Genomic DNA, 12,483 nt, shown 5'->3' with positions numbered 1-12,483 from the left:
TTAAAGACCTTTACCTCGAACACTCGAACTGGAGACTCCTTCCATCAGCAATAAATAAACATGTACTTACACACAACTTCGGGCACATCAATGACGTGTTTATCTTAGAATTTTATTTAAAAAAAAATAATCTGCCCCTTGTATTACGTTGCTATAGAAACGATGATATACTAGATCTAGCGGGTTGCTATCAATGTTTTTGCATATTAAGCGATCAAGAGGTGTGCGCGTGTGTGCGTGTGTGCGTGTGTGCGTGTGCGCGTGTGTCGCGTGTGCGCGTGTGCGCGTGTGTGTGTGTGATTTCACTGTAAATTAAATTTTACAGTGAAATCCACATACACACGCGATGCTGTTAGCAGGATATTAGTAGAGGAGACGGTGCTGATGCTAGCGTTTAGGAGGCGTGGCAGTGTGATGAGATCAGAGTGTGATGTCACACACGTGTTTAGACGTTTTCCCGTTTAACACACACACGTTATTAATGAACTAATGACTGTACTTACTGTAACACACCTTCATTTATTATTCTCTCTCCTGTCTGTCTGTCTGTCTGTGTCTGTATATCTTTCTGTCGGTGTCTGTCTCTCTGCCTTTGTCACATTGTCTGTTTCTGTTTATCTGAATGTCTGTCTGTGTCTCTATGTATGTGTCTCTGTATGTCCTTGTTTGTCTCTGTCAATGTTTCCATCTATCTGTCTGTATGTTTCTCTCTCTCTCTGTCCATGTCTCTGTTTGTGTCGCTGTTTCTCTTTGTCAATGCGTGACCCTGTGTTCGTGTCACTGACGGTCTGTCTATCTTTTATCTGAATGTCTGTCTGGGTCTCTGTCTGTCTGCCTCTTTGTATGTGTGTCTCACTCTGTTCTCAATGTGTGTGTGTGTTTCAGATCCATGAGAAGTTACAGCACTATGAGGAGAGGTGTCCTGCTCCTGTACTAGACAGTGCTGGTGCTCTCGCTCAGGGAGTGAGTACACACACACACACACACACACACACACACACACACACACACACACTCTCTTACTGTAATATAACATTAATGTTTATAATCCTAATCTTAGACTGCTGGTTATATACTGTGTGTGTGTGTGTGTGTGTGTGTGTGTGTGTGTGAGAAGTAATATGTTTTAGAATAGACAATTTTATCAAAATTAAATCCGTCTTTATTTAAGATCACTTATAACTGTGTGTTAGTTTTCCTTATACTTAAATGGAAACACACCCTAAAGTACACACTCAATGGCACATGCTGCAGTGTGTGTGTGTGTGTGTGTGTGTTGCATTCGAGAGAAAGTCGTATGATGAGGAGGGGAAAAAAAAGAAAGTAGAGAGAAGATGGATGGAAGTCTGGGACAGAGTAGAGGGAGATCAGACAGATGAGCCTGCAGATGAGTGTGTGTGTGTGAGAGTCTGTGTAAGACATTAGTGTTATAAAATGCTCAGCTCTTAGTGTTTTGTGTAACATAAACCAAGTACAGTGGAGCCTTGGATTATGAGCATAATTCGTTCCGGGAGCGGCTCGTATTTCAAAACACTCGTTAATCAAATTGAATTTTCACATAAGAAATAATAAAAACTTAAATTATTCGTTCCACACCTCAAAAAAATAAATACATAAAAATAATTAATGCAAACTTTAAAGTAAAAATGAAAACAAATTACCTGCAGTTTACCTTTTAAAAAAAAAAAGTAAAAATAAATCCCGACAGATAAGTGTTTCCGTGTGTGTGTGTGTGTGTGTGTGTATCTAAAGTAAGCTCCCCTCTCCCAATTCTCGTCTTACAAAGTTACCCTTCCTCCACTCTTTTCACACACACACCCGCACACAACGGAAACACTGTTTTAACGGAAAAATTAACAAGAAATCTCTCTAATGACTTTACCTTTAAAAAGAATCTTGACGGAGCAGTGTTTCTGTGTAGAGCAGAGAGAAAGTGTGTGTGTGTGTGTGTGGGGAGGGGGCACGGTGTCCAATGACGCGCGCACACAGATACAAAGAGCAGGCTGAGCCTTGAGCAGAGAGAGAAAATGAGATTTGTTCGTTTTCCAAGTCAATATGTATTAAAAATATTTGCTCGTTTTGCGGAACACTCGCAAACTGCGTTACTCGCAATCCGAAAGTTCCACTGTACTTGATGAAAACGACTGCACACACACACAGACGCACACATGCGCACGGAACACACAGTCTGTGTAAACATCAGTCGTTTACTTTGGATGCGATCACACACACTTGAAGTCTCTCCGCGGTGAGGCTCATTAGCAGGTCAGTGCTCCTGGTGAGCGGGTCAGCAGCGCCGCGGACCTCCACGCCTCGAGTAACCCCGTCCTCTTCACCGTCTCGTGTGTGGTCTTTTACACCGACGTGATCACACACTGGATCTCTGTACACTGATAATGTCGAGCGGAGAAACAGACGGGAATCAGCAGTCAGTTACTTCGGTGCCGGTCTGATTAAAATTGCAATTCTATAATATAAATTCAAGATTTTATAAATATCCTGATTCGATATTAGATTTTCTCCACATAAAAAAGGTTTAATAACTAATTAAATGTAGCTCGTTCCTTATTACATTAGTTTTCTCACTAATAAACCAAGTGCAGCATTTAAACAATACAAACTAACTTCAAGTACAAGAGTTCAACATTTAACTTTAAATTGAATATTAAAAAAAAGCTACGTTGTTACTTAGTAGTGTGTATCTCTGTCATCCACCATAATTATTATTTATAAACAAACGACCACTTGGGAAGAATGTGTGTGAAGAGTTCAGAGAGCGCCACCTGTAGGATTAAAAACAAACTGTCACTGGACGATTCATCGCTATTATAAATGTAACAAAAGTTTTTTTTATTTGTTTTATTAAACAATGTAAAAATATGTAAATCAGCACACACACGCACACACACAAAAAAATTGTGATTCATAACTGAATAGATTTATTATTTTTTCCCCATTTCTACTCAACACACTATTACGCTTTCCGAGCGTGTCTAAAATTGATTCCAGATGTTCAAGGCCAGTGATGTTACAGATCAGAGTTGGCTTGTCCATGTGGAACTGCACTTTAATTAATTACAATCACATACAGCACAATTAATTGCGTTTAACTGTTATAGTTTAGCGCAGAATAACATGTTACTGCTGCTGGCGTTATATTTGGGCCTCGTTCCTGACCGATAAACTCTGTTTATTTGCACTCGCGCACATATTATATCCGTCACTCAAACTCTTCTGCTACGTCTCTCTCGCAACCAGACAGCGTTTTGTCCTCGCTAGGGTTGGGTTGCCAGATCACACCAAAAAAAAAAAACATCTTGAGTGCAGTGCTGAAAACTCTGAAACAAACCAGGCAAAATACTAAAATCTGTCCTAGAACTCATCCTTCAGTCCTACCTGCACAGGCTTTGATTTACTGAAATTATCTTTATTTATTTCATAATTTATTTTTGGAAAATAGAGAAAACAGTTTGCGTCCACATCATCATCATCATCATCATCATCGAGACACATCTTTTAAAGATCTTAAGAGTTTGCCCCCTTACTGATTTTTTGGACTTTTGTCGGACTTTAATGTTTCAGATCATCAAAACAAATTTAAATATTAGTCAATGATAACACAAGTAAACACATCATGCAGTTTCTAAATGAAGGATTTAATTATTAAGGAAAAACTAAATCCAAAACTATGTAGCCCTGTGTGAAAAGTGTTTGCCCCCCCATTAAAACATAACCGAACTCTGGTTTATCACATCTGAGTTCAATTTCTCTAGCCACAACCCCGGCCTGCAAAAACATGCCAAAAAATAAATCAGTAGGGGGGCAAACACTTTTTCACACCACTGGATATACAGTATGTGACGCCTATGATTGGCTCATGATGCTCAGTGCCTCGTTTTGAGATTCTGTGCTTAGATCCAGATCTAAGTCGCATCAAGCTGAACCCGTTGCTCCGTTGCACTTTGTTTGTTTGGTTGGTTGGTTGGTTGGTTGGTTTCCTGCCATCATGTGTTCCTGTGAACCCGGGCTTCAGTTCCGGATCTGAAGGCTAAAACTGAGATTTACTGAGATTTATGCTGTTCCTTTTTTTTCTTTTAGTGGGTTGAACTGTTCCGCACCGGCATCATCTGACATGTAGAAGTGTGTGTGTGTGTGTGTGTGTTTGCGCGAGCACAGTCAATCAAAGCTCCCAAATGACTCACGTCACCCCCCGTCGTTCGTGCAGCCGTATCATTTTCCGCGCGACGCTGTTTTGCGCGCCGCAGCTGGTTCGCCAACCCTCCACATTTCAGTGTTAAGTTTCGCTAATGGACCTGGGATTTATAGCACGACATTAAATTACGCTTTAACCTCCGTCTGGTCCGGGATGCCGTCTAGGACTGGCACTGCAGGTGGGCTGTACTAATGATCGTTTAATATGTTCACACACACCACAAACACACACGCGCACAAAAGAAGAGAAAAGTGTGTGTTCACACTCGCGTTCGTCTCACTGTACTCGTCAGTCTGAGGCGCAGTTCCGTATTCGCCCACAGGATGGCAGTAAAGAAATTCAACCAGCTGCAGAGAGACGTATGAAAGGTTAAGTAAGAGAGACGGGAGAGACGAGGAGCTAAAGAGGTGATGAGAGAAGATAAGATATGGAGGATAAAGACAAAGTCAGAAGGAGATGGACAGGGAGAATATGGAGTGGAGGAGAGAGACAAATGCATTGAGACACCAGAGAGATACAGGGAACTAAGGAGATAAAGACAAATAAGGGAGAGACACAGATGTGAGATTGAAAGAATGAGAGAAGAGAGAGACCAGTAGATAAAGAGATGAGAGCCAGGGAGAGAGAGAGAGACAAATAGACAGGGAAAGAAATTGAGAGAGAGAGAGAGAGTACAGTCATGCCAGTTGAATTGAATTGAGAGAGACAGTGAGACAGACACAGCAGGAGAGAGAGACATGGAGAAAGGGAGGGGACATTTAGACAGAGACATGAGACTAATCACCATGTCTAATGGCTCATCCAGGTGCTTGTCTTAACTGTCTCTGTCTCCGTCTCAGGTGTCTGCCGAGCTCCAGACCAAACCTCTGAGTGCAGACGTCACCGAGCTGCTGAAGCTGCTGTCCAACCCTCATGTGAAGGTACGGTGGGTCACCTGACCCCTTTCTGTCTCAGATTCGGGGTCATGGGTCACGCTGCTACTCCTTCTGCTCCTTCTCCATCTCCTCCACCTCTTGTTTTTCTCCTGCTCTGTCTCCTGATTTTTCTCCATCTTATCCTGATTCTTTTCCTTCTACTGACTTTTTCAGTCTTCTGCTCCCTCTTCATTTTCTCCTGGTCCTTCTCCTGATTCTTCTCCTGATTCGTCTCCTTCTCCTGATTTTTTTTTCCTGATTCTTCTCCATCTTCTCCTGATTCTTTTCCTGCCCTTTTTTTCAGATTCTTCTCCTTCTACTGATTCTCCTCCATCTTCTTCTGCTCCCTCTTCATCTTCTCCTGCTCCTTTTCCTGCTTCTTCTTTTTCTTTTTTTCCTTTTCCTCCTGCTCCTTTTCCAGCTCTTACTTTTTCACCTTCTCCTGGTTTCCTCCTCCTTCTCCTCCTGCTCTTACTCCTCCTCATGCTCCCGAAGAACAAGCAGATGGCCACCATGGGCCTGAATGGCGTCTCTGTGCCTTATAGTAACTGTATCTCTCTTCATTACGGCTGGAAACCATCAATCGGGTGCGAGCAGACATAAATCAGAACCCGTCTCACCACACACACACACACACACACACACACACACACACACATACACACACACACAGATACACCCTCCCTTTTAAAGGCGTCTTTATGATTCACACATGCAGAAACACATTTCAGTCACGTCTCGCTAATACTGACGGAGACGAGAGCAGCAATTAGGGTTTCCTCATTCCTCCATACCTTCAGATTGTGTGTTTACATCTAGAGGTGATCACAGGTGGTGTTCGAGTGATCTCACACACACACACACACAGAGACAAGGTTTGATCAGTTGACAGGATGGTGGTGTTGGGGGTCATGGTGAGGTCAGGTGGTGCTCTTATTAACATTCTTTTAGCTGGAGGTGGTGGACGGATCCACAGGAGTGGGTCAAAGGTCAAGTTCTGTTTTTTTTTATTTTCCTAAAATGACCTTGTGTAGCTTTACACTTGGTTCAGCCTGGCTTGAGTGTTTGCTTAAACCAGGAATTTACTTTTAACCACAAGTCACCACAAGTGCTCAAGTGCATCTGTCTACTGTCTTTTTATTAGCTAGCTAGCTGTTTTTCCCCCCATACTGTTGTGTATGAAAGCTAACACAACAGTTATAAAAATAAAAAAAATCTCAGTTTGCAGAAAGTTTAAGCAGTTTGCACTTACTGCAAAGACCCGAGTTTGTTTTTAAGGATAAAGAATTAAACATTTGAAAGTTTTTACCTACGTCTACGTCAAAAAAAAAAAAAAGTGTGAACCAATTCTGGATTGAGGATTGAACTGATGGTCGCTCACTCACTGTAAGACTTCTCCTGCATAGGGTCTCCTGTTATTTATTATATCTATTATAGGGTGCCAATATATCATGAGGCACCCAAGCAGATACACACATTACGGGCAAGAACTTACAAACTCCACACAGACCTGGGGCGGGAATCGAACCCTCGACCCTGGAGGTGCAAGAGGACAGTTCTGACCACTACAACATCAGCGTGTGTGTCTTTCACTCGGTTATTAGATTATAGCTCTACCAGCATTAGTCCTTCTGCTCTACACACACACGCACACACACACACACACACACACACACACACAGGGAGTGTTGACATGCGTGTCCAGTGTGCAGCACTGAAAGTGAGCCGAAAGAACCCCGCTTTACCCCGAGTGCTGAGAGAACCGTGGACGCACAGACACACGGTCAGACCGAGCTACTGCGCCAACACTCGCATAATATTTCTCGCAAAATGTTCGCGAGATCTCGCTACACTTGACTTGGCTCCCGTATCCTTTTTTCTTTCCTTTTCTTTCTTTTTTAGATACACCATCTCACACACACATCCATTAAGGAGATCTGTAAGTTTCCACTTTTTATAAATACTCGCGATTTGCAAGATTATCACCACTTCTTCTTTTGAGTTTCTGGGCTGTTGGTGCAATACCGCCACCTACTGCATTAGAGGGTGGGAAAAAAGGTTCTCATATTGTGTGGGACATTATGTATAAACAATCAACAACAGCTTGAGACAAATCAGACCACAAACATTAGTGCTGTTGAATTGAATCAAATTAACAGTTTAGCGCTAAGCCACAGCTCAAAAGACAAATAGTTTGTAAATATTTTTAGAACTCGACTCTTCTTACCCTGACTCAGATACACTCTCCTCCTTCTTCTTCTTCTAAACTCCCCTCCATGCTTCACAAACTGACTTTTTTTTTCTTTCCTACCTTCATCAATTCCTGCTGTTTAGTGAAGTGACATCATGATAAAGCAGAGTCACTGTATCCACCACTGGGCTGATTATTTTCCCATCACACCGTGTTTTATTCCTTTTACACCTCAGCATCTTCCAACAGTGAGTTTTGTTATATAATAAAGAGCAAAACATTTTAACATACTTTTTTAACTCGTCATTTTTTTACCTTTAAAGATGGGAGTGCATGTACTTCGGTACTGTACTTGTACTTCTGTACTTTACTTGAGTTGTTAAATTGGAGGATTTTTACACTTTTCATTTTACTTTTCATTTGTACTTTTTACTTTACTACATTTCTGCATGGTGTTGTGTTACCTAACCAGAGTGGTGTACAATATTTGAAGTTGGAATTTCGCCACCTGTTGATTTGTTAGATAGTTAATTGACTTGTCTTTCCTTTAAGATGCATCTAATAACCAAACCGATGTGTGAAATCCTACGATGAGCGCTAATACAACCCCAGTACCGTTCATACTTCAGTAGAAGCATCGGAAGAATCCGCCCATTTCTTTCTTCACAGGCTCCTCAGGTGCTTGTTCAGTCCCTTGTTATTTTAAGACTGGACAACTGCAACTCACTCCTGGCAGGCCTGCCTCTGTCCACGATTCGTCCTCTGCAGCTGATCCAGAATGCAGCAGCACGTCTTGTTTTTAACCTTCCTAAGTTCTCCCATTTCTCCGCTCCCTACACTGGCTTCCTGTAGCTGCTGCATCAAATTCAAAACGCTGATGCTTGCCTACAAAGCTAAAAATGGCCCAGCACCCACTTACCTCTCTGCTTTAATCACGCCACGCACTGCACCACGTTCCCTCCAGCATCGCTCGTCTCATCCCACCATCTCTCAGGGATCGAGGGCGGCATTCATCCAGGCTCTTTTCTGTTCTGGCACCTAGGTGGTGGAACGAACTTCCTCTAGATGTCCTTATATAGCAGAGACTTTGACTATCTTTAAACGACGACTCAAGACACATCTGTTTCTCCAGTACTTAAACTAATTCCTAGTTGTTTACCTAGTTAACCCAGTGTATCTATCCAGTGATGTAAACTTTAAAGCACTTTTTTGTAAGTCGCTCTGGATAAAAGCGCCTGCCAAATGCGTAAATGTATATGCACTTCTACACTTGTACTTTTACTCTAGTACACACTTAAGTAGAGGACTTGTACTTTTAGTTGAGTAATATTTACCTTATCTTAGTAGCATCTCTACTTTTACTCAAGGATTTGTGTACTCTGCCCACCTATTTTCGTCTTTTTTCCCCCCCTCTCTCTTTTCTCACAAGACAGAAACACAGCCTGTCAATCACATTATCTATAAAGTACGGTGTCGAATGAGTAAATATTGAGTGTTCGGTAAGAAGCAACTGTTTTTACAGAAAAGATAACGTATTCGAACGAGCGCGTCAATATAAACCTGTAGCTTCTGTCAGAACCCGACCTCGTTGTGGTTTAACGATAAATCAGATCTTAACAGTGAGAGATTTGCGATGTACGTTATATTTCCTTATAAAAGTGCACTTGTTCGGTCTGGAAACTGGCTCTATGGTTGGTTGGAAAGATGCTGGAATGTTGATAGTTTTAATAAAATAATAGCGTAGATAAAGTTTCACACAACTGGATCAATTCGGCATTTTTTAAACGATCCAAAAAGTTTGTGTCGACGGTGGCTCTGCCTTCCGCCTTAACACTTTTCTCATTCGTTTCTTTTTTTTATATATTAAATTTTTTTAACTTTTCTTGTCTCCTAAAAAACAGACAGGTTTCTTCCCTCTGCTGCTCATTTTTTATCCGTGGCACGCCGTCCGGAATGCCGAGCAGAAGAGAGGACGAGAAAACGTTCCCAGCAGCACCTGATACACACATCACCGTTAAACAGGCTGAATAATGAACCTCTAAATTTCCTCTTTCCTTTACTTAATTTTTCTCTTTTCTTCTCGCTCATTTATTTCTCACGCTTGGCACGCGTGAAATATCCGAGACAACTGAGAACTTCATTATCTTCTCGTCCTCTCGGGATCCGCTCGGATTCACCGAAACCGCCATCGTCTGGGAATATCCAAAAAAAAAAAAAAAAAAAAACATAAAATAATATTAATAATGAATTTACGAAAGAACGAAACGAGGGAACTGGAGCATAAAATAACATAAAATAATTAACATAAAATAAAGTAAATAAATAAAATATTTTGTTTTACAATTAAAGTATAAAAAGTTGTGAATTTTATTTTTTTTTTGCATTTACTGGAATATTCTAGTGTTGTATCTGATTGGCAGAGAGCGCTGTAATGAAACACTGAGACTAATCTTTTCAGACACAGCCTCATTTATCAGGGGGAGCTCTGATTTATCTCACATACACACACCCCCGCGCGCACACACACACACACACACACACACATTTGGACCATCAAAACACAGCTGTTTTGCCAACACACACTCACATGTACCAGATCAGATAAATGACTCTTTTTGGCGCTACTGTGTGTGTGTGTGTGTGTGTGTTTGACAGTGTTCTCTCTTTCTCTCTCTGTACAGAGTTTGTTGTCGGTCCATGACACGGTGGCTCAGAAGAGTTATGATCCTGAGCTTCCTCCTCTTCCAGACGACGTCGATGATGATGAAGATTCGGTCAAAATCATCCGCCTGGTCAAGAGTAAAGAGCCTCTAGTGAGTGGTGTTCCTTACACACACACACACACACACACACACACACACACACACAGAGGCACGGGCATTGTCATATGGCTTACCAATTTATATAATAAATAAATATTTATAGTATCTCTAATTAATCTTTTCTTTAACCAATAAGATTAATTTATTTAAATATTTATTTAATTACTGAAGGTGAATCTTTTTTCATCATTTGTTTCCAAAAAATTCTACCTATTTATTCATTTATTTAATTGATTAATGTGTTAACTCAGTAATTAACTTATATATTTTTATTAATTAAACTTTTCAAAAGTTTTATTTTCTTATTTATTATTTTTTTGGTTATTTAGTAAAAGTAAAAAAATATATATTTGGTTTTTTGTTCTTAAATTTTTTGTATAAATTTTGTAATTCATTTATGGTTAAAAATTTACTATTACAATAATTTTTATTTGTATGTTTGTGCAATTTATTGAAATTGATTTTAATATTTTAATAATGTTTTAATAATTTATTAATTTACTTATTTAAAAGGAAACAATAGTCAGTAATGTTTTAGTATTTATTCAATAGGTTTTTTTTAGATATATTTAATACAAATTTTAATTATTTAATTATTAATATTATTATTTATTGAACAAAATCAAAAGTAATGGCGCTGTACTGTGTGTCATTGCCAGAATCTCTTAAGTTCTTTAGCATTTCTTTTCTGACCACATAACCTCCACACACACACACACACACACACACACACACACACACACACACACACACACACAGGCTCTCACTGCCCTGTCCTCATGTTGTTGTTTTTGTGTGTATATATGTGTGTGTGTGAGAGACATGTGGTCAGTTCCCTCCCTGTGTGTTTACTCTCTTTTCCGTCTCGTGCTCACGCTCCTCAGTCGTTCCCCCGTGTGATTATTGACTGTCGTTTCCTCACAGGCCACGCCCTTCCTTTCATCTCCCATGTTTTTTGGGATTTGTCTCCGTTTGGCACGCTGTGGTCTCGGCCGTGACCTCTGTCCACCTCCGGGCTCGAGGACCCGCCCAACGAGGAGGGAGGGGGTGTGTGTGTGTGGGGGCGGGGGGGCGCCTCACTGATACCATGTGGGATTTTACTGTAATGGCTACTTTTGCCAGTTTTGTCTCCGGAATGTCGCAGCGTTCCCGTTTTAGCGCTCGGCCGATGTTACCTCACGCTCGGACAAACCATAATGACTTTTGAATTACAGTGAAAATGTAATTACCGCCTTTTTACACTCTGTACTTGACATGTTTTGATGTTTGTTCATCCTGTGTGTGTGTGTGTGTGTGTGTGTGTTTTTCCACTTTTTCTCGTGTAGTTCAGCTACAAATCTCTGTGGCTTTCAAGGTCATGACCTCTGTTACAGACGCCTGATCATGTTGTGTTCTTTATTTGTTTTATAAGTTCCGGCTGCTCCGAGTCCGAGAGAAAAACGACATGAACCTTCATGAACTTCAAATTTCATCAGAGCAGAGACGGCTCACAACCTGTGTAGTTTAACTCACTCACTGTGTGTGTGTGTGTGTGTGTGTGTGTGTGTGTGTGTGTGTGTGTGTGTGTGTGTGTGACCAGTCGAGTGGATCGGTTTCAGTAGCTCTGATTAATTGCTATCATTTTTCAAACCATGACATCATATTTTAGTGTAATAAAGAAAAGACGACAGGTTCAGGCATCAGGGCATTTTTGGCATCGACACACACACACACACACACACACACACACACACACTTTCCTCTGTAACATTAGCGTTCTGATTTATTATGACAAGAATAATTGGCCTTTGTATAGTACACACACACACACACACACACATACACACACACACACACACACACACACACACACACACACACACACACACACACACGGGGGCAGTGTTACAGTAGATCCAGGCCTTTTAATTAAAAGAATGTGTTGTTGCTGATAAAGTTACTGGGGATCTAGATGAATTAAAAGTGTGTGTGTTACCTCAGTAAGTGTGTGTGTGTGTGTGTTACTTGAGGAAGTGTGAGTGAGATTTGTAATTCCCTGCTGTAGCGCACTGAGCTCTCTGTGTGTAACACACAAGAACAAAGCAAAACAGCAACGAGCCAAAGGATCAGACACCGAGTGTGACGCTGCTGCAGGAAACTAATCAACCCCAGGGTGGAGAGAGAGAGGGTGAGGGTGAGGGAAAGGGGGTGAGGGCCTCCAGAGGGAGGAAGAGGGGTACAGACGGTGAACAGAGGAAAAGGAAGAAGAAAAGAAGACTAAAAAGAAAGGAAAGAAAGGGGGGGGGGGGAAGGAAAAAAGAATGATGAGCGTAAAGGAAAGAGGAAAATTTAAGAAAGGAAGAA

General features: G+C 41.1%; 1 protein-coding gene across 2 annotated transcripts in view; it reads left to right on the top strand.

The window, feature by feature from the left end:
• mpp7a (MAGUK p55 scaffold protein 7a) overlaps window positions 1-12,483 on the top strand; it is a 115,359-nt gene that overhangs the window by 42,384 nt on the left and 60,492 nt on the right. For both annotated transcript variants that reach the window (XM_053511588.1, XM_053511587.1), the window contains exons 4-6: window positions 886-963; window positions 5,053-5,133; window positions 10,000-10,131. In XM_053511588.1, the coding sequence (XP_053367563.1) occupies window positions 886-963; window positions 5,053-5,133; window positions 10,000-10,131 (291 nt within the window). The remainder of the gene's footprint in view (window positions 1-885; window positions 964-5,052; window positions 5,134-9,999; window positions 10,132-12,483) is intronic.

This window comes from Clarias gariepinus, chromosome 14, assembly GCF_024256425.1.
Source record: "Clarias gariepinus isolate MV-2021 ecotype Netherlands chromosome 14, CGAR_prim_01v2, whole genome shotgun sequence".
Lineage (NCBI taxonomy): Eukaryota > Metazoa > Chordata > Actinopteri > Siluriformes > Clariidae > Clarias > Clarias gariepinus.
The sequence above is the reverse complement of the archived record's forward strand: the minus strand, read 5'-3'. Positions and strand labels throughout refer to the sequence as shown.